Genomic DNA, 25,734 nt, shown 5'->3' on the forward strand with positions numbered 1-25,734 from the left:
ATCGTGAATATCTTAAAGATCATAAAAAAAATATGGGCATTTTGTCTCTTACTTCGTCTTCTGTCATCGTAAGTTAAACTATGGAATCAAAAGTTTCCTACATATTCCATTTTAGTGTTGCCGACAAAAATATTTACAGTGCTTTGCCAATACCAAATAATAATACCTAACTAAAACAAATAAGCACGGCTATTGATTATTAATAGATGGGATATGTACCGCATACACGAATTAAAATAGAAAAATTCTACCTGTGAACATTTGAAATGGAAGGAGTTGCTCGCGGTGTTGCACCCTACTATAAGGTTGTAATGCAATTTAAAGCTAAAGGCAATATAAATAGATAACTAAATCAATGCAATCAACTAAAATACTTTTTTTAATGTACTTGAAATAAATATTTGCCATAAATAATTTCTCGCGTATTCAATCAGCAGACGTGCAGTGTAATAATTATGATGTCTGGTTCTCAGTCTTAACAAAGATGCAAATTGTTTACGACTGTATCTTCGAAATCCCCGAATAACGCTCCAGGAAAAGCCGTAAATCATTTCAGACCACACGGTTATCCAGATGTGCTGAGACAGAAGCTTAAAGTAGGTCAAACCTATACCCAAATCGCTAAGGTTGAAGAAAAAGAAGAGAGCTGTGTACAGCTAATGTGTGATTTATGGTTATTAATGGTATCTTGTGATTATCACATTATTTTATTAGTAGTATGTAATTATAGAAGAATAATCAAACTAATGTGATAAATGACTAAAGAAAAGCATATTTAACTGATAAAAATAATAAAATTGTCGTCAATTAGGTTTGATAATGTCCAAATTTTGTCAACATTTTAGAATTTTCTTGGCAATTATTAACGATGGAAGAAGGAAACAACATGATACCGGTAAAAAAGAGACGATCACCCGAAAAGGGCAGAAGAATTAGAAGAATTCCGAAACAGTGTCGTGATTATAAAATATGCTAGCCATTAACGCTAATTTAACGTTAAAAAACACAGACAGTTAAATGCATTGTCACTGCATTACGCGAGAGCCCGTCTTGCATTTTCTGATGGAATACGCTAGATCAAGCACGAAGTTACAAACATACTAATAGGCTCAAAGGTAATTCCTCAAATCAAACACCGCCTCTAAGATGCGCCGAAGCCGTAGCTAGACCACATCGTATCTGGAATAATGAACAACTCGTCAAGTTCTGCATTCGTGTCCTTTGAGAGCTATTTATAACCTCAACTAAGCTGCATTTTTTGCAGTGCAAAATGCAACTTTTGTTAAAGAACTTTTATAGCAATTTTTAAGCGTATTCGCTGTCCCTTACTCAACTCTAAACACACCTTCACACATATCTGTTCACAACTAAAAGAAGTTATTATTTTTGTGGCGTCCAACTTTTTCTGTTACTAGAATTAAAATTGGATATTTCATAAAATGCTACAGCACCTTATGGTCCCATACCACAAATATTCAGCCCTCTAACTAATTTATATTACACTAACTAGAAGACTAGACCAATAACAATTATGACAAACGAATATGTTTTAATTTAACTGAGTTTTGTTTTATACATTTGTCATTACTCGTCGCTTTTCTTTAAATGATTGAATCTTGTATGGAAATAATACACAATGAGATAGAGATGGATGATGAAATTACGCCGGCAGGATCTTTGCTAGTAGGCGGCCTGCGTGCAATGTACGATGGTCGAAAAACCAGTGGCAGTTATTCTGTTTTCGTTTTGCGTTTTTTACAATTGTTTTCATAGTGAGACGCCAAATAAGATGATGATTACGTCCATCCTACTTGTTTGACGTTTCGCGTGAAGAAAGAGTTATTGTCTCTACGAAGCCTTAGGTCCTTGACCCGGGGCAACCGGCGGGTTACCCTTCTTGCCAATGAGTGATTTGTGGATATGCGGGATAACACCACCACCGGCAATCGTCGCCTTAATTAACGAATCTAACTCCTCGTCACCCCTGATGGCCAACTGCAAATGACGAGGCGTAATACGCTTCACCTTAAGATCTTTCGAGGCGTTGCCGGCCAATTCAAGCACCTCGGCAGTGAGGTACTCAAGTATGGCAGCCGAGTATACGGCAGCAGTGGCTCCGACTCGTCCATGGGCGGTGGTCCTCGTCTTCAGATGTCGGTGGATACGACCGACCGGAAACTGAAGACCAGCACGAGCAGATCGCGAGATCGCTTTAGTTTTCGCCTTCCCAGAATCCTTTCCTGCTTTGCCTCCGGCCTGAAAACCAAATAATGTGAAAAGTATCAATTTAATTAGAATTAAGTTGTTTGACTAACACATTTTACCAAATAGCACTCCAAGGATAGTGGTTAGTAGTAGTTAACTGTAGTCGAGACAAGAATGTAGTCAAGGTAAGCCAACATAAAAAACGAACTGGTTTCAGTATGTTTTTTGGAACAGTTTCAACGACATTTTATGTGACACAATGTATATATATAAGCATAAGACCACCTAATTTAAAAATTAATGTTAACAACTTATAAAAACCAGTTGTGAAGAAACTAGATGTACACGCATGGTAGTTAAAAATCTAGAGAAAGTAATTTCTTGGGTAGATGATAGCAGATTAGTAGTTTTGACTTATGTCTAACATATATTTAAGCAAGTAGAGCGCAGGTGACAAAATGACACAAGCAGCTGTTAATGCAGGGCTTATGAAAAAGGTTGCTTCATAAAAGAACAAAAAATGTGTAAACATTTTTATTTAATAACAATAATATTAACTATGTATCAACGCAATGAACGCTATGCCGTTCCTTTTGCATAGTGTAACAGCTAAACGCGAAAAAGTACGTGGTAAATGAGTACACGTCCATTGAAAGCAAACTTCTAAGCATGATGAAGTATAAAAGCATGCTAGAATCACCACATATTCAGATTTCCTAAAGATTAGTTTCCATAAAAAGAGACATGCCATTTAATCAAAGACTCCGTGTTTTCAAAACAATTTTATTGTCTGTCGTCATACTCGTGTTTACGACAAAAAATCCTCAACAATAAAAAATATACACTGAATTAAAAATTTAAATACTAATTCGTTCATTCATCAATGCGCGCCAAATCTCTGGGTGAAGCGGTTAGTTGAATGAGTTGCTCCGCTTCTCGGGATAAGAGCCATATGCCTACCTCACTATCTTTGAAAGCGCTAAATTAGATCAGGTCACTTAACCCTTATTAGAATATGTTCAGTAAAATTGCACACGGTATGCCACATATCATGAAACATATAATGACTTTTATACAATGAGCTAAGCGTCAAATTCCATTAGACCAGCTGAGAGTTACAGTAAAAGCAAAATTTAAGAGTTTCAGAAAATCGCCATTACAATTTGGTGATAGATATTAGCACGGCAACACGTGAATGGATACAAGTGAATAAAACATGCTTGAAACGGTGCATGTTGACATCTCTGTTGCACTCCGATTAATCTTAAGCAGAATCCGCGAAAAGCGCTTCGGAAGGACCGATATATATATCCCTTGACGGCAATGTTGAAGTCAGCATACTATGGCGCGGTCCGATTGACCGGTAGAGTAAAATTGCAGGCGGAGGACCGGCGGGAAAGCAAGTAGGTTTGCTTACAACTCCCGTAACATTACAATTCTTTGCTAATTGTATATATTTATAGAACCAACGTTTAAGTCTGATGACTCGTACTGCCTGTACGACGACAATGTGACCAAACACGCAATCAACACGTAACAAATCTCGAAATACGCACCATTTTCGCTGGAGTTTCACAACCGTTCTCTTTTGACGAAGCACAATGAACACAACGAACTACTCCTCAGAGCTACACAACGAATTTATAACCGCTCCTCAGTGACGCCATCTAACCGGAAGGAGCGACGAGCGCGGGCGATTTTGAAATTTCACTTGCTAAGGCGGGCGATCCTGTATATCCAACGACTGTTGAGAGAATTGTGGCAGAGTTCGTTTTAACAAGATTCCGCGGCTGAACATAATGCATGTGGGCAGTTTGATATGTAAGCGGTAATTTTAAGTGGCTGATTTTGTCTACACAGTAAAATATTTTAAATTAGTGAAGGGGCGCGAAATTTAAACGAAGCTAACTATTTGAATTCTTGCTTTAAATAAGCGAAATGTTTTTATTGACTCTTTTACGGTTGTTAAAATAATTTTGTCAGAATAATTTTCTATTTTGCTCAGTTCTTCCAAAGATATATTCGTGTTTTTACAATCAACAGAACTTTCGTGGTGTTTTTTTTTTCGCCTTTCAAAAGCGAGAAATATTGGGCGCGGGTGGTAGTATTTTGCGGGTTTCCGTCATACGTATATTCCATGGACTTTCTCATGCAGCTTTGTTTTTGTTGCCACCCAGTTCCTGGTCAACACAACGCGTATAATTTATTTTACTTCATGAGGCTAGATGCTTGAGTGTCAAACCGCCCCAAAAAAAAGCGCGGACAGATGCTGGATCGTCCGTTCGATTCCACCGTCGGCCGTGTGTCGCTACATCTTGGACGTCAGCTGACAGTTTGTAGTAACGACACACTATACAATTAATCACTTGTGTTATCCATCAGTCTTAGACAACGAGTCTTTGTTTTAACTGCTTATAGCACCATTGCGAATTAAGTTGTTACATGCGTTTCATTGGGTAAGAAAGTAAATAAGGGAAAATAACGTGTTAAAAACACCTCTTAGTGTTGAATGTTAGACGCAAAATAATAAAAAAGATCCATATTTAGGAGCCATAACATAAAAAAGAGAAAACAGAATTATAGTTGTTGGTGCTACTTTGGGCACTCTAAATGCTTCTAGTTTTTTATGTAGTATAGAGCTTTTGCGCAGCTTCGCATATTGTCAGTATAGGTTCGTAATTGTTTAGTTATTATTTACTATTTATATATATATATATATTTATATCTATATTTATATTTATATATATATTTATATATACTATAAAATATGTTGCAGAATGACATGCGTTTTCTTTTTATTGTAGATTTATAAACCTTAAGTCCACCGTATTTTTATAATAAGCGTGTTTCCTGGAGCATCATGGTAAGATTCAGTAGTTACCAATGCTTTAAAGATATAGCTCCTTATTACTTATACCTTTACGAAATTTACGTTTATTTTTATACTTATAATTATTAATATTATACTTGTCGAATATTTGGGTTTAAATTCCCATCCGTTTATCCCTATGCACGATAAATTGCTTGAGTGGGCAAGAATCAATGCTAGCAATTATCAGAACGAAGCTTGGTGTATCCCGCCGATGTGATTGCTTGTTTCCTTCGCTAGTTCGTCGGTTAGTTGGTGACTGCTAAGTGAAGCGCGAGAGCAGGGCACCCATTTTACAGCGGTAGCGCCTGCAGAGTCAGCAGCTGCTGAGGCAGTAACAGCTAGCATCTATCAGGAGCCTGTCATCGTAAACTTTCGTCTAACTATTATACCGTTTATACAGCACCATCGGTGTGGTGAGGCAGAGATCGATGTTACTTTGGCGGCGCTATCCTGCCCAACCCGTTTATTTGAACATGCTGTGTCTCTGAAGCCCTTTCCTCCTCGGCCTGCGTTCGCACATACAGCCAGAGTGCCCTAGCTTTCCCCCTAAAAGGTTAGGATAGAGGCAGGCGGGGGTAGATAGCTAGATACCGTCAACGAGAAGGACGGGTATCAGCAGCGATTGTAGCAAAAGTAGTTCAACGAGACGAGAACGTTTACACCCGGAGAGGATTCGCCGCGTCTGTTCAACCCGCTGTCAATCTCCGCCAGCTACACTCGATCTACATAGGTACTAGTTTGTTGTGTAAGAGTGAATTTTTATAGGTTTGTGAATTTAACGAAATTTGGTGTATATTTGCCCGCCGTGCATAATTGAGTCCTGGTGAAGTGATCTTCAGTTCGGTTAGCGGTGAACTTGGCAATCGTGATTTGCTTTGAGGTGGGTGCGTTCAGCAGTGGAGGCACGGCGCCTCCAGGAGTCCATTTATTTTCCAAAGACAAACGCTGCCAGCACCATGGTAGCCGGTTTTGTCGCCTGCGGTCCCAACGAGGCCCTGGTCGTGTCAGGTGAGTCTGAAAATTAACTCAGTATAAGGTACGCGGTAAAAAGGATACGTTTATTCATTAAAATTAGAAGTGTTTTCGGTTGCAGTAAAATCTTGTAGAGAAACTCGCCAGCATATGCTCGAAGCGTTCGCGCTGTGGCGAAGGTACTTGTGGGAGCTACGGCATTTAGTGTCTGGGCGGGACCCTTTTACTCCATCGATAGTCGCTATTATCGCGCACATTCTTATGTGGATATTTGTTTCTTCTAGCTGCACCGACTGTTAAGTTTGCTGAAAGAGTAGCAAACAGATATATCAATTGAGTTACAGAGAGTGCTCGAAGCAATATAATATACTATAATAGTCCAAGGATTTGTGCCAGTTCTATATTCTGGATGGAAGCATTGCGCTGCAAACCCGAAATATGCCTTAGCCAACGATCGATGAAGCTTGCCGAAAAATTGCATCTTGGCGGAGGTCACGCGAGGCTTTAAACTCGTACGAAAACGTTGTAGTAATTTTGGTCCGACTAAAAGTATTTTAGCAGAGTAAACTTGCTATTTATTCATTTATGAACGAGTAATTATTTTGCGAGTAATGCACGATCCAGTGCATATGGGTGCAATGATTGCATATCTCGCTTAAGGTAGACATCTGTCGTGTCTTTGCACGGCGACCATGTATCGTATTCATTTGGGGATTAAAATGTCACAACAAGACCCCTTTTTCTACTTGTTCGATCAATGCCTTTAACCATAAAGTGAAAAGAACAACATGTATGATAAAGTCGTGCTGCTAAATAACGCAGAGATACATTGTATAGCAGGTACTGTTGTTCTTGTTGGTCATGAAGCATGTATGCAAAACCTGTATTTTTCACACCAATAGATCTATCAGTGAAACAATTAGAATGCTACATAGTGTTTGGCAACCTACTGACTCCTAACACGGATATTCTTCAATTATGACAAATGTCTTTGTTGACCAGTTGACAACAGAGTTGTTATCGTCACACAAGGTGTGTTATCTTTACCTTCCGTGTGCCTTAAGCCACACAAGGTGATCTGAGCAATCTGATTGAATTTACTACAGTTCCCGCGTAATTGAAATGCTGCTCTATCTCCAGTTCTCGAATTCACTGATTTTCTGAGTCAGTATTATGTGAATTTACGCTCAGTTCACTTATGAGTAATTCACAGGGAAAAAACAACCGCTAGCAAAAAAATCAGCTGATCTCTGTTGATTTTTGGTGTCTTACTATTGATTTTAGTGCCCTAGTGCTTTATGTACATCAGTTAACCTAAGTTCTACCAGCGATCCACGATCCATTGTTTTATTTTTTCATTTATTGGTTCGCTTTCGCTTATTCATTCGTTCTAAAGATAAAGTTGAATTAGGCCAAATCGTGTGGAAGATCCTGCGGCTCGAACAGAACTTACGAAGCTAGCATAGGGTAAACTCAAGACTGACCTAATGCACTAGACTAGCCATCATTCTTACAAAGGTCTACCCAATTAATGACCGAAGTGGAATTTCCATTCCATTGATGCAAACGTTATGCGAGCACTTAATGCTTACCGTAACGGACAACCTGGACCCCTTAACAGTTCGGTACGCACACGTATACCTAATACGTTTACTACTGTCTCGCAGCGTCGCTGCTGTCGCTTGACGTAATAGCAGAACTTTGTAAAGCACCAACCGCAGGTAGTTGGTCCATTTCAGTTTGTTTCTTGGATTGATTCTGGTGATAGCGAATTATGTTCGACAATTAATCATCAAATATAGTAGTCGCAATTTTCATATCAACGAAAAATATAAAATTCCAAATATAATATTTGTAAACGTTCAATTAAGTTTAATGAAACTTGCACAAATTTCCATGGATTTAGAGGCTGCTAGTTGAGTTAGAATGTCAGATATGTGGAGAGGTGCTAGACGTTTAAATTATGGTATTGAGAGAGTTAGAGGAATAAAATATTTGACACAGGAAGAACCGGTGGACGAGTATTGTAAATGAATATCGGCAGCTTTTAGGCATGACTAGAAAATAGTGCACCGTTTAACGTCTTAATTGGTTCCGCAACGTTTCTCGAAGTGTTCATTCATAGGCCATTTCAGTTTTTTTTTTTCAGTTCTGAATTCCAATATGGCCGTTCGTTTACGTTACAGTTTTAGACTGTCGTGTTTCAATTTCGTTTTTCACAGCATGTGTTTTTTTAATATATATAGATTTAATAGATCTACTACATTCCGCCAAAATATATTTATATCGACTATTCCATAAGCTGACTTGTTTTTTTTCTAATATTTACTAATTAAGCTAATGTGAATATTAACGCATATAAAGAGATCGGTTAATCAACAATATAAAGCGATAATATATACAATCTTCGACGATGTTCGTAGCTAATAAAAATCTACGATACAAGCCAGAGTACTTCCAAGAACGATTTGTTCTGTGCGGATTTCATGCGTGTCTATATTATCGGCGGTCCGTAAAGGCCGCCCAGGACAACTAAGTAAATAGGCGGTGTAAATGGAGCTGACTTGTGTTCTGCTTAGTAGTTATTGTTTGCCGGAGCTATTAATTGTCGTTTTTAGCAGGACACCTCTTTCGGCGGAGTCGTGATCAAACCACGATGGGTACGGCTCTATGCAGATCATTCGGACTTAGCTTGAATACGCTATGTCAGCGAAACGCGTAAAAACAATCAATTTTTGTAAACGATAATGTAGTATGCCGTATTGTGTAAGATAAGCAATGGCTTCTTCGTTTCGAAATAGGGGCATTCAGGGCCTATGCATCCTGAACGAATACAGAGCATATGCCATTCGAATGTTTAGTTAGACTGCCTTTTCGATTATTAAGGTCTACTCGAGCATATTATATAATGATTGCCTGCTGCAGGCGCCACCTTGCCAGCCACAGTCATACTCCAATTATCCTATTATATACGGAATGACCGTTTTGCTCGAGTGTACACATAAGTCTATATTTCCTCAATAAATATTAGACAACGAATTAATTATGTCGAAAGAAGCTCATTTTACGCTTGTAATTATACCAGTTTTTCACGTTTTACCGCCCACTGTTTTAATACACAAAATAGTCTAGTTAAGCATTTTGACGTTCATTTGTCTAAAAATGATATATTTACATATTTAGGTTTAAAAAGAGCAAAGCGCCTTTATACAGTTTGTTATTCCTCTTTTTCTTCACCTGTTAACCTAAATGGAGGGACATTTTAGTCATGAACGTTCGAGGGCTCGAGGGCAATGTTACGCTCTGTTAAGGAAATAACTGGCACATCAGGTAAAAATAGCAAAACCTCGTGAAGGACAGTTAAGCAGTTTTTGAATTGAGCGTTTGTAACTTGTGCGAACGTTTCTGCTGATGGACATAGCGATAGCGACATCATTGAGTGGAACGTTAGTTATTGAGTACGCATCGTACTAGGAAGCGCGAGACTAACCTGCATCTACCTGTTAATAACATTCGATTACGGTTCTTTTCAATAGAACAATGTATCCAAAGCTGTGACTGAAATAATAAAGTTCCGTGGTGCAAAATGGTAAACGTGAAGATCAAACGCGTAGATAGCGATTAATATGGGGCGGTCAATGATTGAGATGTCTTCCAAACCCAATAGCTTGCTGCCTTATAAGGCTAGTTTTTAAACGTTCCGAATTGAATAAAACCCAGAAGCCAGAACGGACCGGTAGACTATTCAACGTTCAATTAAATAAGGGGGCAAGAATGCAACGATAAGTAGATCGAAACTTGTTAATTCAATATGTGAATTCTGCCTAAACTTAAACTTGTAAATGTTTCAGATGGCATCCGAAATAAATTTGCATTGCGAATCTTTCATTTTCTCTTACCATCGTTTCAATGTGATAATAACACGTATGAATTCAGCAACTAGAATACAGAATTAATCAGAATGCAGATTTTGTTTGGAATCGTTCTTGTCGATATCATGATAATAGATGCCATGGTTCTATAGGTATTGACACTTGCCCTTTTATTATTTATCGGCCAGGGTAGACATACAGTCAGCACTGCGTTGAAGCTTCAGCTAATTGAGCGTCTGCTAAACGATATATTGACAATCGCCATAACGATCCGATTTTTCGGCGCGAAGAAGCGCCCTTTCGAAGAACAGAGTATCGGTAGACAATTCAGTAAAAAGTGTTATATCTGTTTACGCCGCTCGCGTCTCGACGATGTATACAAGAACGCATTAGCGTAGCATTGCTAATAAATTCAAATATACTGTACAAATGGGCAGGCGTATCCTTGTTTATAACACTAACAAAATGTAATAAAACCCAGCGATGTGTTATTTTGTCGTAACACAGAACTTATTTTATATTACTAACCCTTAATAAAAAGTACAAAAACAGGTGAGAACTGATAACACCAAACGTAGACTGTGGACCTTCATGTATGTCCAATCCTGTAGGCTTTCCCCATCCTGTAAAAACTGTTGTAATTCAACAATTTCGCTGTATAAGACATAATGTGTGTTACATACTGAGGGCATGGCACTGGCAGGTATTCTATAACAGTAAAAAATTAAATATGTCCAAACTAAAGATACCTACAACAAATCGACAAATGTGTAATGAGCTTATTATATGATTCACCATTATACACATATATATATATATATATAGAAGAAGATCTCAATTGAAAGACGAGTGTTCGACGTTTATATAGGCATATTGAGACAAGCAGCCTTTTGTTTCAAGTTAAGAGGGCGTCTTAGCATATACCCCTCTTAGGACTTGGGTCGGGTCATATCAACCATATCAGAATACATAGTTCTCTCTACGACAAATCTAGAGTATAAGATATAACCTGAAATGTTTATATTGTCGAATTTTTTTACCCTAATACTTTTCTGCGCGTGGCTGAAGTCCTTTAGCATCAATACTGCCACTACAGGCTTATAACCGAAGAAGCCCTTCTTCTATCACGAATGTTTCAATAAGGAAATGAATATGTACAAAGAGATAAAGAAGAAAGTTACTGTATTATAGCGTTCTGGACAAGAAGATCGATTGTTAAAAAGATATCAGTGAAGTCGCTAGAGGTGAAGCGTGCCTTCCTGTATCTTTTGCTTAGACGAAGCGTTACTCTTATGGGTGACATCACTCCTCACTGAAGTCGCGCTTGCTCTAGTTGTGCCCGACCCATTTTCCTTCCATGCACACTACTTGCACCTGTTTCGAATTGCCCAAGAACTCTGCGTTTTATCCATTGGGCTTGGAGCACTGGCTGAAGCCTAATATACGATTTGAATTGATCAACATAAAATAGTTAAGGCATGTTGAGGACTACGTTTTAGATGGTGCTCATGTAAAATATGTTACTCAGAAAGGAAAGAAGGACGCTCATCGTATCAGAGCAAAACATTTTGTTGATCCTTCTATATATGTAGACTTGATGTGTAAACACCTGCTGTCAAATGTATTTCCCTTAAATAGAGATTTACTTACTAGTCATTCAAACTTGTTCTTAAAGCATTTTGCTTTACTCAGCTTTCTTGAAAGCCTTTCAAATTTAGTATAAGAACTAATTTTCCGTCTCTTCATATATATGGTTCATATTTTGATATCACACTATAGTCTCTGAAACATCGGAACACTTGTGGCGCAATTCAGTAAATACCAACGGTATCACACATTCTGATTTATTCTATTCTACTAGCACATAAACCTTAATTTAGATATAGTTTACCTTAGGAGGAAATGAAAGCTCTACACTATTTTGCCATTATTAGTAATATTGTTAATTAATTTTTGTATTATCGCAGGATGTTGTCATTCACACCCGCTGATGGTGCCCGGAGGGCGGGTGTTTGTCTGGCCGATAATTCAACGCGTACAGCGGATTTCCCTCAACACAATGACTCTTTCCATAGAATCAGCGCGGGTGTACACACAACAGGGAGTACCCATCTCTGTGACGGGTATAGCACAAGTAAAAATTCAGGTATACCTGCGTCTAGATGTTTTTGCGAAAATGACCATTATCAAAACATTGTATCTAGATGTTTCAGCTATAACGTATCGAACCGCCATATCATATAACCATTGATATTACATCACATTGCTAACATGGCGCGAAACAAACGCCAATTCGAACCTGCACTATTAGCAAACTCGCTACGCACTAAACTACTATGTTTAATGCAAAAGATTGCATCTACTGGGTTAGAAATTGCTTCTTTGCTATATTTGTGACCAATAGAGTTGCCGCGTCAAAAAGCTTTATGGGTTAGATTTTGAAATATCGGAAATAATAATAAGTATATATAGCATATAAATTAGTATTCATACAAAACGGATTAATTATAGCGGTTGTACTTCTTATCACTTATATTTTCTATACCTTTCACAACCGAAAAAAAAACGATAACAGGGTCAAAATGTGGAAATGCTTCGGGCTGCATGCGAACAGTTCCTTGGAAAATCAGAAGACGAAATCATGTCAATCGCTCGAGAAACACTTGAAGGACATCAGCGAGCTATTATGGGCACAATGACAGTTGAGGAAATCTACAAAGATCGGAAAAAATTTTCAAAACAGGTATAAAAAAGGTCACTGACAACCGGATCATGGCAGTTCTTAGCAAACACACTCATATATTATGGATACTATTTCTCATAGCAGTAATCCGTTTCATGGTTTCTGACAAAATCAATTGATGAACGACTCAATCAGAAAGTTTCGGATTTAACTTTATTTATAATTTTCACAGGTGATTAAGTTGAACGAACAAATCTTAAAACTCAAATCATATCCATAAAATATGTAAGCAAAGGCTGCAAAAAATAGTAAAACGTGTCAATGTCCGTCGTCACAGCGCTATACTTGTTGCTTGTTGTTGTCAGTGAATAGATTACTATTGACTACTTTATCTAGTTAGTCATGGCATTAGACTACAGAGATAATTCTACGGAAATGGTGTATAAAACAATCTAGCGACAATTTATGGAAAGACTAAATCGATCGCTCAAAAAAATCTTATTCCCTGAATACATATTTCTTTAAGCCATCTAACCTCTACTCTCTACGGCGTAAAAGCTATTTTACGCCGTTTTTATCAACAGGGGTTGCTTTGGGACAGATGGCATCTTCTGACGCCAGCACTTTTCAGTTGACACATTATCTTTGATACTGGTTCATTGACACATCCTATGTATGTATACAGGTATTCGAGGTAGCGTCTTCAGACTTGGTTAACATGGGCATTACGGTGGTATCGTACACGATCAAGGATATAAGTGACGATGAGGGATATCTTCGTGCTCTAGGTATGGCCCGAACAGCTGAGGTGAAAAGAGACGCGCGCATTGGAGAGGCCGAAGCTAAAAGGTCAGTAGCAGTATGATGTCGTAGATAATTCACTGTGTCTTTTTACACTATTCATAATGTGTTCAGCGGATTATAGATAATTGGTGTAATTTTTTATTTGATCAATTTATAAATCAAGTTATTGTGCATCTGCGCAAAGATCTTTTTTTTAAATTTTTGTTTCATAAATTCGATTTACAGAGACGCACAGATTAAGGAAGCGTTAGCGGAAGAGGAACGATTAGCGGCTAAGTTCCTCAATGAGACGGAAGTTGCCAAGGCGAAACGGGACTTTGAGCTGAAGAAAGCGATTTATGACCAGGAAGTGAACACAAAGAAGGCCGACTCGGAATTGGCCTATAGTCTTCAGGTAAAACCTGACTTATGCGATACTTCTCCACCTCGTACGCGATACACGTCGCTCTAGAATTGTACGAGGCCCTTTTCAAGTTGAGGCTGAGCGTCAGTAAGGAGGGCCTATATTTTTGCTAGTGTTAGTTATTTGGCACTCGCATCTTTATTCATCCAGATAATTCGGCATCTGGGAGCATCTATATTGGTTGTATAGCCCAAACAATTGATTACATGAAAAAATAACCTGTTTTTTTTAGGCCGCTAAGACGCGACAGCGCATCAAGGAAGAACAGATGCAAGTGAAAGTGGTGGAGCGTACGCAAGCAATTCAGGTGCAGGAACAGGAGATTTTGCGTCGAGAGAAGGAGCTCGAAGCAACCATTCGGAGACCGGCAGAAGCAGAAAAGTACCGATTGGAGAAACTGGCTGAGGCCAACAAGAATAGAATCATAATGGAGGCTGAAGCTGAGGCCGAAGCCATTCGGTGCGTCTGATGTAATGTTCACAAGGGCTCATTGCTTCTATGGTTGTGATATATTAGGACATTCAGTACTAAACATGACATCGTAAACTCTAACCTTTCAAACCTTTTTACGGGCTTCGTTCTTTTGGTTTCAATCGAAATCCGGATAAGAGTCTATGATATCTCAAGAGGCAGCTTCGACACGCTGTTGAAATTATAATAACCTTCCTATCAGGATTTTGTAAAATCGCTAGTCTGAGAGATCCATGTCTGGAAAATATAGTGGATATGACAGAAAACTGCATCTTATGTATTTTTGCCACTACAGTTTTTCCGATGTTAGATCGAGCATTGTTGTGCAATATTAGCGGTTTACCTCTGTTCACTAGTCTTGGCTGCCCGAGTAAAGCTTCTTCATCATCTTCTCCGATTGTTGAGGTTACTCTAGCGGTAAGGAAGGGCTATAGCTAATGACATATGCGCTAAACCACTAAACAGACGCCATACGTTTTTGAAACTCTTGTGTATTTGCTCTAGGATGGCTCAGTGACGTCCACCTTTAATGTGACCGTCTGCGTCTGTCTATTAGAGAACTCCGTCTCCATTATAAGTTACGACTCTCTCCACGAATGTGTGACTCTACTAACGTGAGACTAAAAAGAAGCAAACGTCTCGACGCCTTCGTTCTTAATCCTTGCTCAAATCATGCGACACTTATTTGTTCGATTCTTTTTCGATATTATTCCAATTGGAGTAAACAAGTACGCTTTCGTACGTGCACCAAATTTGACTCCTAATCGTTGCACACTTTGATATAGGTTGACTTCCACCACAGTTCTCAATTTTTCGTTATCCACCTACATAGTAGTTAACTGCGAGACACGAAATTTTCGTGTTCAAAGTTTTTTTCCTAAAATTTTTCCAACCAAAAGCTCACTATGTTGTTAATACTAGAACCTTTACCGAATATAAGGTTTCTACGGCAAGCGGCTTACGCCACTGTAGTTCCAAAGTGGAACTCATATTCATACAAGTCGCACGGTAGAATTCCGAATAACGATACCAAATAAACAACTCAAACTTTGAAAAAATGTCACACTGTTAAAATAGCGTATTATATATAAAATAGCATGAAATATTATACTGAACGACCTAATATATACCATCTGTATGTAATCTGTTTTGCCCTAATTACAACTTGAACTAAACACTTTTTTAAGATTATCTTTCAATTACTCCTATCGAGACATTTGTGTCAATCCGTCACATATAAATATTTTTATACTTGCTACTTTTGACCTAGATTTTCTCTGTTCTTTACCAACACACAGATTAAAAGGTGAAGCCGAGGCTTTTGCGGTGGAATCAAAGGCGAAGGCCGAGGCGGAGCAACTGGTGAAAAAAGCAGACGCCTTCCGGGAGTATAAAGATGCAGCAATCCTCGATATGATGCTGGATACATTGCCACGGGTAGCAGCTGAAGTGGCTGCTCCCATTTCGCAAGTGAACCGCGTCGTAATGGTATCGGGAGGCAAAGGTGACGTTGGAGCCGCTAAACTTACTGGTAAGTCCAATAAGTAATGCAACTCGATTGTCTCCCTACATTATATTGAACCAGGATTAGGAACTTACTTGATTCATTACGACCTTGTCTAAGTAAAGTTAATGAAACTCCTTGAAAACTCATAGTCAGTTTTCTAAACACAACAGTCAGTTTTATCTCATTTATCCTTAGAATCGCTTATCATATTTATGATATACTGTTTGTACGGAGTCAGGAAGCAATGGAAGGAAGACTCTGTTTTGGCGCTTATGAAGAAGACAAGGTTTAAGTGCAACAATGTATCTGAAGCAAGCACGCCTTGAGCTATACGCTTCTATTAGTCCTACGTAAGCAAATACCAAACGTGTTATCTACCTTGACTTTGTGCAGGCGAGGTAATCGATATCATCCAGAAAACGACGACAATGGTCCATCAGTTGACAGGTGTTAATATTGGAGCGCAAAAGCCACCAACGTTTCCCTCCGGAGTTCAAACTACCCCGGCGATGAGGACTAGCCGGGCCGCCATGTAACTGCTATCGGCCACCTGTCGCATCACCAGTCGCGCCGCACACATAATTTTATGGCTGGGAGCCTGCCTAACTGAAACCTATAGCTGCTATTCGTTAGTTGGATCGGCGTATGTGCTAAGCTTTTGGTTTTTTGAATTACGACTAAGTACACGTAACTTAGCTATACCTTTCCTGATGACGTGTTTTTTTTAGATTCATTCTCCCCGCGACCTGCGTGATAGAGATAATAAAATGACCTGCTTGTTCCATTGATTGACTAGAGACCCTATAGCTAGAGCCGCCTCCTTTCATGTACAGTTCGTTAGCTGATAATAAATATATGAGGTAACTAAAATTCTATAATTACTGCTTTACTAATTACCACGAAATCCACCGGAATTTGGACGAAAATAATTCTGAATGAAACACAACCAGATAAGTGGAACTATTAGACCATTGAGTGACAATAATATAATCCTAATGGCAACGAAATATTTAAACCCCTCATGAAGCACGACTGTATGCGAACGCGTTAGCAGGAGTATCATACCAAGGGCGTCACAGTATCCCAGTTTATAAACAAACGGGCATCTTATTATTACCAGATATGGTAGAAATATTTCAGATTTATTTTTTCGATGAAAATTACTACCATACCCATGAGTAGATCATCGACTAGCCGATCACCAAGCAATTTTTACCTTAGGCTCGGTTCAAGATAAATCGGATGTTGCAATAATAAATGTAAGCCATATTGGTAATCATAAAGCAGCTCGCAGAACAATAGATGCTTATTTTATCTCGCTAGTTAATTTTATCGGATTAAACGAAGCGGCATAGGAAGCAATCAATTAATGACGGCCGGCGATGAGACAAGAGGCCCTCAGTGGAAGCATCGAAAATATATTACTTCAAGTTGGGCGTGTCATGTCCAACTTGAAGTAAAGTTGCTGATTAATTGAACCGTTAGCACTTTTATCTATTACATGAAGATTTCGGTAAGATTGCGCCATCTACTGCCATGGCACGTGCAGAGTAAGAGATGACAACGACGACGAGATGAAGCTAGCAACCCAGATAAGGTATACTGAAAGACCAATGGGATGCGTGTGTAAAAACAAAATACGACATTTGTTTATTGGAGGGGATGTGAATAAGCGAAAGATGAACAAGGTGTGTTACGTAGGGCGATGCTTAATTATCAGAGGATGAAAGAATGAATGAAACTACATTAAACATAGTTTATTTTATGAAGTGCAGGTGCCTGCCTATGGGGCGAAATAAGATAAGCAATTGACAACTGTTAATAAACAGAATACGGTAGAGTTCCTCAATATATTTAGGAAGATAATTGTTGAAATGATAAAATAAGTATGCCAGAATGATAATGCCAGAAGCAATTAAAAACATTCTAGTTTTATGACTCTGAAGTGAAATTAACTGAACAGAGTCTGCAGTAAGTGAGAGTAAGCTTTTAAAAATCCACTAGCACACCCAACTGTATGCACACACGTTTAGCGCGCGCGTAAATATACCAGGTATATGTTTTACTCTTATTTTTCATATTGATAATTGAAGACTGTCTTGTTTGACACGTATGCGTACCTGTATAGATCATCACTAGCAATAGACATAACTTGTTAATATCCTTGATTAATATTTTCATTCAATTAACACAATGTTCATCTCAGTACCCTTTCTTGTAAGTCATGTAATTGGTTGGGATATTATTTAGGGACCTACAACACCAGACTGTGTGTTAAAAATCCAGCAACAAATAATTATGGCAATGTCGATCCCAGCTTCTTCAGCAATCCCTTCAAAAGTTCGTAACACGAAAACTTGCGTAGGGTTTTCGTTGACATTGAATCACAACTGACCATAACGACCTTTCCGCTTTGGCATACGATAGCTGATGAACATGGCGGTCCGATACAGACCTCGGACGCAGACAGTGGCTGAATAGAAAGCAGGTCCGACATCAATAACCAAACATCTATGTGAAGACTAACTAATGGAAGGTGGTAAAAAGCGCCTTAAGTAGTGGCGATGGAAGATGATATGTGTCCCCGTGGTAGACATGTATAGACGATGAACAGACTTTTCTTAGCCAAAAGTAACGTGCGACCACCGAGGCCTATGAGATTATCTGTATGAAAGGAAGTATTTATTATCGAAAGATGAGGTGTGGCAGTCTATGGTAAAAGTGGATAAAAAAGATATAAGAAAGTAGTGAAAGTACCTAACGTACGCTAATGACTGTCTACAGAGCAGGAAGCAAAATGGAATAACAAGAACTACTACTGCCTTACTACACGTATCAAATATTGTAATCTAGTCTAATATGCTACTGATAACTACAATCTATTTAATTTTCGCAAATAATGATAATAAAATTTCGAAAATAATAATAATAATGATAAAAAATTTCGCAATAAGATTTGTTTCAGTAATCCTCCGCGTGCTCCACGTGCACAATGACGATCTAAGTGAATCTACCCTTTCATCTATTGCGTTGCTACTAGACCCGTTGTATCCGCGCTCGGTTTCCTTTTGTCTTAGATAATATTTTCGTATTAGATGTCATAAACCTCAATAGTAGAAGGAAAAAACAATACTTGCTGCAACCTACAGGCTTCGCCTCTGCCCTTTTTGTTATTGGTAAGCAGTAAAAATAAACAGGAAACAAAGAATTGCTGCGAAGCATTATGAAGACGCTTTAATTAGTAGCGGTTGACCTTCTAATGATATTCTTAATAATGATTTTTACTGAAGTCTATAAATGATGCCGACCGTCGATAGCTTTTGATACTGATATACAAATCTCGTTGCAACCTGTTAGATTACAGAAGATGGAAGACAAAACATGCCAATCTCTCGCTCTCTCTCTCTCTCTGAATATATACATGAGCATGAGTCAAGGACGGATAGCGCGGTAAGAAAAACTTACCGCAATTGCATAAGAGACGTAGAACCGCTGGATGTACTGCACTAGAGTCTACGTGACTTACATATTTGAGAAATGGATAGGAAAATTTTACGGCCAATATGGATAACTCAGATACAAATGTATCATTACCGCAAGAGAGAAGGAGAGACAAATGAACGAGAAACAAATCAAGTAAAACAGTTTACAACGGTAGTTAATCAAGCCGCTGCGTATGAAATGTATTGATTGATGAATCATTGATGAAAACTAATAAATTCTATCTGTCAAGACAAATCCAGCCTTTAAGTGTTTACGATAATAAAATAGGCATCAGGTTCCGCAGTAGATGTCTCACAGTCAAAAAAATATTGTACAAGGGCTATTCTAAAGCTGTTGGTTTTGCATGAGCCTTTCTTACTCGCACATATAAGTTCAGATTATTTTTATCTCAAGAACTTTCGTTGTTCACACAGATGTGCACTATTCATTCGTCATTGACCAGGCTCGCAGCCTTTGCTAGATACAGTTTAATGAATGAACTAAACGTTCAAGTGGGTACTCCAACGTGAAGAGAAACTGAGCAAAATCAGGAGCGTAGTTGCAATTGAGCATAACTCCGCACGAAAGTACCTTTGAGAATAGGAATACGGAGCACTACAGTCTTAAAAAAAATGACACTAGAAGCTTTTTCAGATAAATTAGTAAGCCTGGAAAAACGAGTCAAATATGGTCATTTTTATGTTGAGTAATGGTGTGCTTTTCCGCCCATAATTTCCTGAATAGCAACAATTCTTATGCAAATTAAATAACTTTCCTCCCTACCTGCACTAATGCTTATACAAATACTTGTAGGAAGAGGCTTAGAGACTACAGTAATTTCGTCCTATAGTCACATGCACGTATAATTTAGTAATCACTTTTATTACAAACTTAAAATAGTTATAGTTAGAAGTCATTTCCCACAGGTACTTCATATGATTTCACTGTCAAAAGAATACGGCGTCCTCCTGTTTAAACTATCCATATTGATCATAATTTTTAAGTAACCGTTGACAGACATGAATGAAGAATGAGACATCTAATCAGTAAAACAACTCAGTCACTATTTGTACGCTTCCCATATTAGGAGCATTGGGTGAGACGACTATTTAAATGACTCATCTAGATGTTACACGATATGAAATATTTGCAAGAAGCTAACCTGATTAACCCCAGACTTTAACAGACCAATGTTCCCATTTGTCTTGTTCACTGAACATCGTTACTAGCAACACAGTCGCGTTGTTGATGATCGTATACAGAAAACTATCGGCCATCATTCCTGGTTTTAAAAGTACTCCTACTCTACTTACGCTTTCCATGTTTTCCCCTCAAATGATTATATATTTGTGATGTGTGAACGTAAACTCTGCCCTCCCCCCCCCCACCTTTCTTCTGTCAGACTCCCTACCTCCTATCATTGTTTTCCCTTGAACCAAGAGGCCATTTCGACCTTGAAACTTCTTTCAGGCAATTTGTTTCTTTATTGTCAATTCTTACATCACAGCGAACCAAATTGATTATCATAGGACAAAAACATCAGCCGTAAATGTTAGTAAGCGCAGCTGCCGGCCTCATTATTATCTTATTATTCATCACGTGTAAATTCAATTTCCTTCTATATTGCAAAGGTGTTTCACATGGACACGGGCGAAAGGAACCTGTAAATATTTCAGCTTGTGAGGGCTCAAAGCCCAGTATTAACTACCATCCTTGTTGCCAGAATGCATTAGAAGGCAGGTAGGCTAGCAGTTCGAGAAGGACAGAAACGAAATAAACAATGATAGGTGAGAAGCGTCAGGTTCAACTAATACAATTTATGTCACCTGAAGACAATGAGCTACTCGATTTCGTCCATGCGCAGCTCCCGGCAGTGGGGTAGTTTATGGTTAGGGACAGAGTGCACTTGAAGCCTACCTCGTTTTTCGTCCACGACTAATTCTATTAAACTTTAACAGTGTTAGAATCAAAGATTTCCTCAGCCTGGACATCAGATTGCAGCATCACGATTGAGGAAGGGAGTTATTGAATAGCTACAGCAGATATGATCTCGCCAGGAGCAGTTCGACCAGAAATTACAAAACCTCACTAAAGGACTGTTAAACTGTGCTACAAAATATAGTTATTGAGAGATCTCTCAGACCGGCCATACAACGAATATCGCTGCGTCGTCCTGCTTTTTCTTTTCTTTTTCTGTGACTCCACCTGCAACATAAACATATCTGCACGTATGACTGATTAATAGTGGGTGTACCACATCATACCGCGTCGCATAGACGTCTGAGTGCTTATCAATGTTGGAATTTATCACGTACTTCGCAATCATTATAACTGAGCACTCTTATAGTGTTATTTTATCGTCTGAAAATAATGTCCGTTAATAAGTGACGTGGCTTCGTATTTGTTTGGTAGAATAACAGCGGAATACCAACGGACATTATTAAATAACTCTAGGAATAATGTAAACACATCCGCAGCGTGTATTGTAGTAAGTATAGTAATTAGTAAGCAAAACGTCATCTACATATTCGGCATAAATTGCTTTTGCGCCGTTGATAGTAAGCACTGATAGACACAAAACCTTTTGTCCGGCTTTGTGATTTACGCGTTAATCTTGCTATAGGATTTGATATCTTTTCGGCTAATGTTATCGTGCACGAATGACTAAGTGACTGTCGCAAAATGGAGACGCCCATAGAGCGGCAAAAGTTCTACCTGTTTCGAGAATATATATCGACTTGGAGATCTCACGATTTGTGGCTCTCGAAGCAAAAAGCAGTGAATTAAACCGCAACATTCACTTGTAGCCTAAGGTTATATTCATAGGAGAGTGTAATACCACTTGAAGCTAACAAAAATCTATTTTTGAAAAATTGAAGAGACATTGAAGCGAGGAGGCGACAGATCATAAAATTCTAGGAGACAAAGGGGTGAGAGGGTCCTGCATCGAAAGATTAATATCATAATTTCGTGTGCTAATATTTATACACATGTCTTTAGCTAGGTAAACATGAATCTTAGCAGAGTGATTATTTCAGTTATTTGGCAGTAACGATAACTTTTGATGCCTTCTTTATCTTCCTTATCTATCTGTCGAACCCAAGCTTTTCCTCCCTTGAGAGAAAACTATGTATGCGTTTAAATATAGGGAACAATAAGATGGTAGTTAGCTAGAAGGCTTAATGATAGCCGGTAGTACCAATATTAAACCGAATTAAAGGTCATAGCGTATGCAGAAGTTATTGTTGGATCTGTTTAGATGTGGTCTTAACGTTCAGTTCCCAAACTGGAATAAAAATTTAGTAAGATCAAGAAGTACGAGCTATTGGAGGTTGTATGGAGACCTATTAACACTGCAGCGATAAACTTACCACTGCACCAATGGAATAAACTAGTGGAGTCGTCACTCAAACTGATATATGACAACCGCGAATTAAACACTAGAGACCCTCAACATACGTAATTTCTGTCTCATGATAATTATAATGTATATTGTTCAATACTTATTAGGTCATAGTGCGAGCCTACATTACCAATGTTAAACAAAACACGTTTAGCACGCTTAGCGACTGACACGCAATACTACATAGCATGACTACATACCCAAATCAATCGTGCACCTGAAGCGTTACGACCGACTCTGTTTAAAGCTTTAACTATCCTTAATATAACAAGGGTACTCACACTTACGTAGCTCTGAATAAAACTATTTTTAAAGTTCCGCTACAACTAAATATTAACATGACCTTTTATTCAGCTTACTGAAAGCGTTGTGTTGTTCAAGTTTAAACATATGATCAATTTGTACCGTCGCTATAGCCATAGTGTTTCTGTGATGAATTTATTTGGTCAAAAATATTGATTTGCTGGGTTTTTGGGGCATCTGCCTATCACGAAAACAATTTCAATTCGAATTCCACTATCTTTTGCTACAAATCTAACTTTACAGCCCAGTTCACAGAATTATATTAGAGAACGATGTATCTCTATAAACAATATTGCCACGTGGCTGCTACCAGGCTTCAGCAAAGATTATAAAAAAATCTACTTTTTTTACATGCCCACAACAAAAAAATTCTGCTTTTTAACAATTCCTATGCCAGTCTGTGGGCCTCTGCGTTTGCGCGTGATCGAAAAAGTGGATCTGCAGGTTTAATAGCTATGCTCTGAACGAATCGGATGTTTTCGGCCTTGCTAGTATGTACTGAAGTATAGGGTTTAAGTGTGCGAACATACTCGTCTTAGTTACGATTCATGCATAGGTCCATGTCTTCCGAGCGTCTTTCATTGTCACACTCTCCTCCTTGCAAATGGGGAGCTTGTTCATATATATATATATATATCACTGCTAATCGAAACTGTTCGGCAGTTGACAATTTAATTATTAAACAGTGGTGATCTCTTAAAGCTCTTAAAAAGTTTTATTAAGATTCTGTTTTTGCAGGTGGTTTGCAGGAGCACTGTAGGCAACGAAAAAAAAACTAGAGCAGCTAGTTGTTCCTTGTCAAATGAAAAGAAATAATATGCTCGTCCGTAGGTCCAGAACAGCTTGCTCGTTTAGAATCATGGCGTTTAAGACTAACGTCGTCAAAGTGCTGTAAGAACGACGGGGGTTTCGGCAACAGACAACACACGACCTAGTTTGTCATTAATCTTGATAAACGGTGCGATTTTAGCATCTAGCTAAAGATACACGAAGACTATTGCTGTCAAAATCCCTTTTCGTTCAAAAACGCGGTTCGTATTAATTGGTACCCGTCGTTTCATCAAAAAATCCTTGCATACTGGTCTGTATAAAGACGAGTACGCAATAATTTTTTCGAAAAAAGGTGCTTCGATGTTTTCGACAAAGGAAACACTTAACATTTTAAAACTAGCTTTAGATCTGTGGATGGAACGACGATTGTTATAAGATGCAAGGTTTACCTGTTGAATTTGGGGTCAAAGACCCCATCGCAAGCACGTTATACGATGCGCATTTGGATGGCGTTTAATAAATTTGTGATGTCGTTTTTATTTTACGAGAGCTCCATCTAAATGGATGGATTATAATTCCATTAATTGCGGTTTGAATTAGTAGACGACCAGCGTGATGGCGGAAACGAACAATTCGCGAATGCAGTTAGTTCTGCGCGTCTCAAATAGAACGCACTAGGTAAGTCGCCGGCCGCTGACGCCACAGGTGGCCGCTGATAATCAAATGGTGACCCAGAGAGGTTTTGTTGCCCGCCTGGCCTTTGTTCGTTCAAGAATGTCCTTTTTCTTCTTTTCCGTGTGGACCTTCACCTCAGCTCTGTTTTTGAGAAGTTGACGGATTTCATTAAAGTGCAACAATTTTTCGAGGAAAACGTTGGCGAGTTTACCGAAAATATTTAAAGCTTAAATAATGCCGGATTAGAACTCTAAAGCGTTGTCTTTCGGGGTGGTCGAATTAGTCACACTAATAAACTCCATTGAGTCGCAACTATCCTTCCCAACTTCAGTTGCTGGACTTCATCAGACACACAATTCCAGCGACGCACAACGAAAGCTGCTTTGGCACAATGTCATACCTTCGTCATATTGTCAATTACATACTTCCATCATTGTACTGATTAAACGACATGCGCAGAGTTATACAGTTATGTTTATCCTTTTAGACCGCTACAAATGTCGTACAAGCCTACTACGGGCGATACTAAGAGTTCTTTCAGACCTCCGTAAAAACGACTAATGACAAATGTAGGTAATACAGATAAAAATATCCTTACAAAATCTTAAACGTTGAAGCACACATATGTGATAAATGCATTCTGTTATGTCCGTTTGTGACCGAGAGGCCTCTGTGTATTTCTTTTTACCTTCCTTTTATTTAATTTCATCTAAACCTCTGGGATACCTAAAGTTATCTTCATCCCGCGCTAGAAAATTCGCCAGGCTGTATTTAACCTACATAGCCTAAAGTTGCTAATGCTATCAGCTGTATCACTCCCACTGGCACAGCCATCGCCGCCGCGCATGGTTCGTCTGAAGTTCTACTCGGCCCAAGACAAAACAACCAAGTTTGGCGTTGTTGTTAAGGTATTAGCAAAAGGCAACTGTCTTGATGATAGTGGTTTTGCTTCAGTATCGTTGGCGTTGTAATCCGATAGGAACGCCCATCACCGTTGCCTTTACACCCGTCCTGACAAAACACTCATCTCTGTGTCGGTTGGACGGACAGCTTGCCCGACCGTTCTCCTTTGTCATCAGTGGACTATTATTACTCACATTTGCAAAACAAAGTTGCGGATCTCTCTTTGGGGGACACCTCTTTGTCACCCTCGGTGAACATACAAATTTAATTTCCTGATATTGTTAACTGTATGGTTGATGCCACTCTTTACTGTTTATTATAATATATAATATTGAATGTCATTATTATACTCTGTGTATAATGTGTGCGCGCATACATCGTACATGTCTACGTGGGTTGTTTTTATT

The 25,734-nt window shown here is 38.7% G+C and overlaps 2 protein-coding genes and 1 long non-coding RNA gene across 7 annotated transcripts; 1 reads left to right on the plus strand and 2 right to left on the minus strand.

Annotated features, from left to right (window-relative positions):
• Positions 1-1,543: 1,543 nt before the first annotated feature.
• LOC111242809 (histone H2A.V) lies at positions 1,544-3,949 on the minus strand. Its single transcript, XM_022787634.2, has 2 exons — positions 3,762-3,949; positions 1,544-2,256 (listed from the first exon to the last, which is right to left on the minus strand). The coding sequence occupies exons 1-2, from the start codon at positions 3,762-3,764 to the stop codon at positions 1,849-1,851; spliced, it is 411 nt and encodes a 136-aa protein (XP_022643369.1). The 5' UTR covers positions 3,765-3,949; the 3' UTR covers positions 1,544-1,848.
• Positions 3,950-4,502: 553 nt separating this feature from the next.
• On the plus strand, positions 4,503-19,531 carry Flo1 (flotillin-1). 5 transcript variants are annotated; one of them, XM_022815247.2, is made up of 9 exons: positions 4,503-4,661; positions 5,896-6,085; positions 11,889-12,067; positions 12,497-12,664; positions 13,290-13,453; positions 13,634-13,802; positions 14,044-14,270; positions 15,581-15,813; positions 16,183-19,531. In XM_022815247.2, exons 2-9 carry the CDS (start codon positions 6,034-6,036, stop codon positions 16,323-16,325), a joined length of 1,335 nt encoding a protein of 444 aa, XP_022670982.1. In that variant the 5' UTR covers positions 4,503-4,661; positions 5,896-6,033; the 3' UTR covers positions 16,326-19,531. The 5 variants fall into 5 exon arrangements, 3 of the variants coding, with proteins under 3 accessions (XP_022670982.1, XP_086834181.1, XP_086834182.1); XR_015319529.1 differs by lacking the exon at positions 4,503-4,661 and having other exon boundaries at positions 5,071-6,085; positions 16,183-18,965; positions 19,147-19,531; XR_002675021.2 differs by lacking the exon at positions 4,503-4,661 and having other exon boundaries at positions 5,071-6,085; positions 16,183-16,432; positions 19,147-19,531.
• On the minus strand, positions 12,799-16,304 carry LOC147758958 (uncharacterized). The gene is made up of 2 exons (XR_015319530.1): positions 16,168-16,304; positions 12,799-15,848 (listed from the first exon to the last, which is right to left on the minus strand). It is a non-coding gene; the product is annotated as an uncharacterized LOC147758958 (long non-coding RNA).
• Positions 19,532-25,734: the final 6,203 nt, after the last annotated feature.

The sequence above is a fragment of the Varroa destructor genome, unplaced genomic scaffold, assembly GCF_002443255.2.
Source record: "Varroa destructor unplaced genomic scaffold, Vdes_3.0 BEIS01000001.1, whole genome shotgun sequence".
Taxonomy (NCBI): domain Eukaryota; kingdom Metazoa; phylum Arthropoda; class Arachnida; order Mesostigmata; family Varroidae; genus Varroa; species Varroa destructor.

Coding starts and splice junctions, on each gene's coding strand:
- Flo1 (XM_022815247.2), top strand. CDS start 6,034: ATGGTAGCCGGTTTTGTCGCCTGCGGTCCCAACGAGGCCCTGGTCGTG. Junction 13,454..13,633: donor GGAGAGGCCGAAGCTAAAAG/GTCAGTAGCAGT, acceptor TTCGATTTACAG/AGACGCACAGATTAAGGAAG. Junction 15,814..16,182: donor TGGAGCCGCTAAACTTACTG/GTAAGTCCAATA, acceptor GACTTTGTGCAG/GCGAGGTAATCGATATCATC.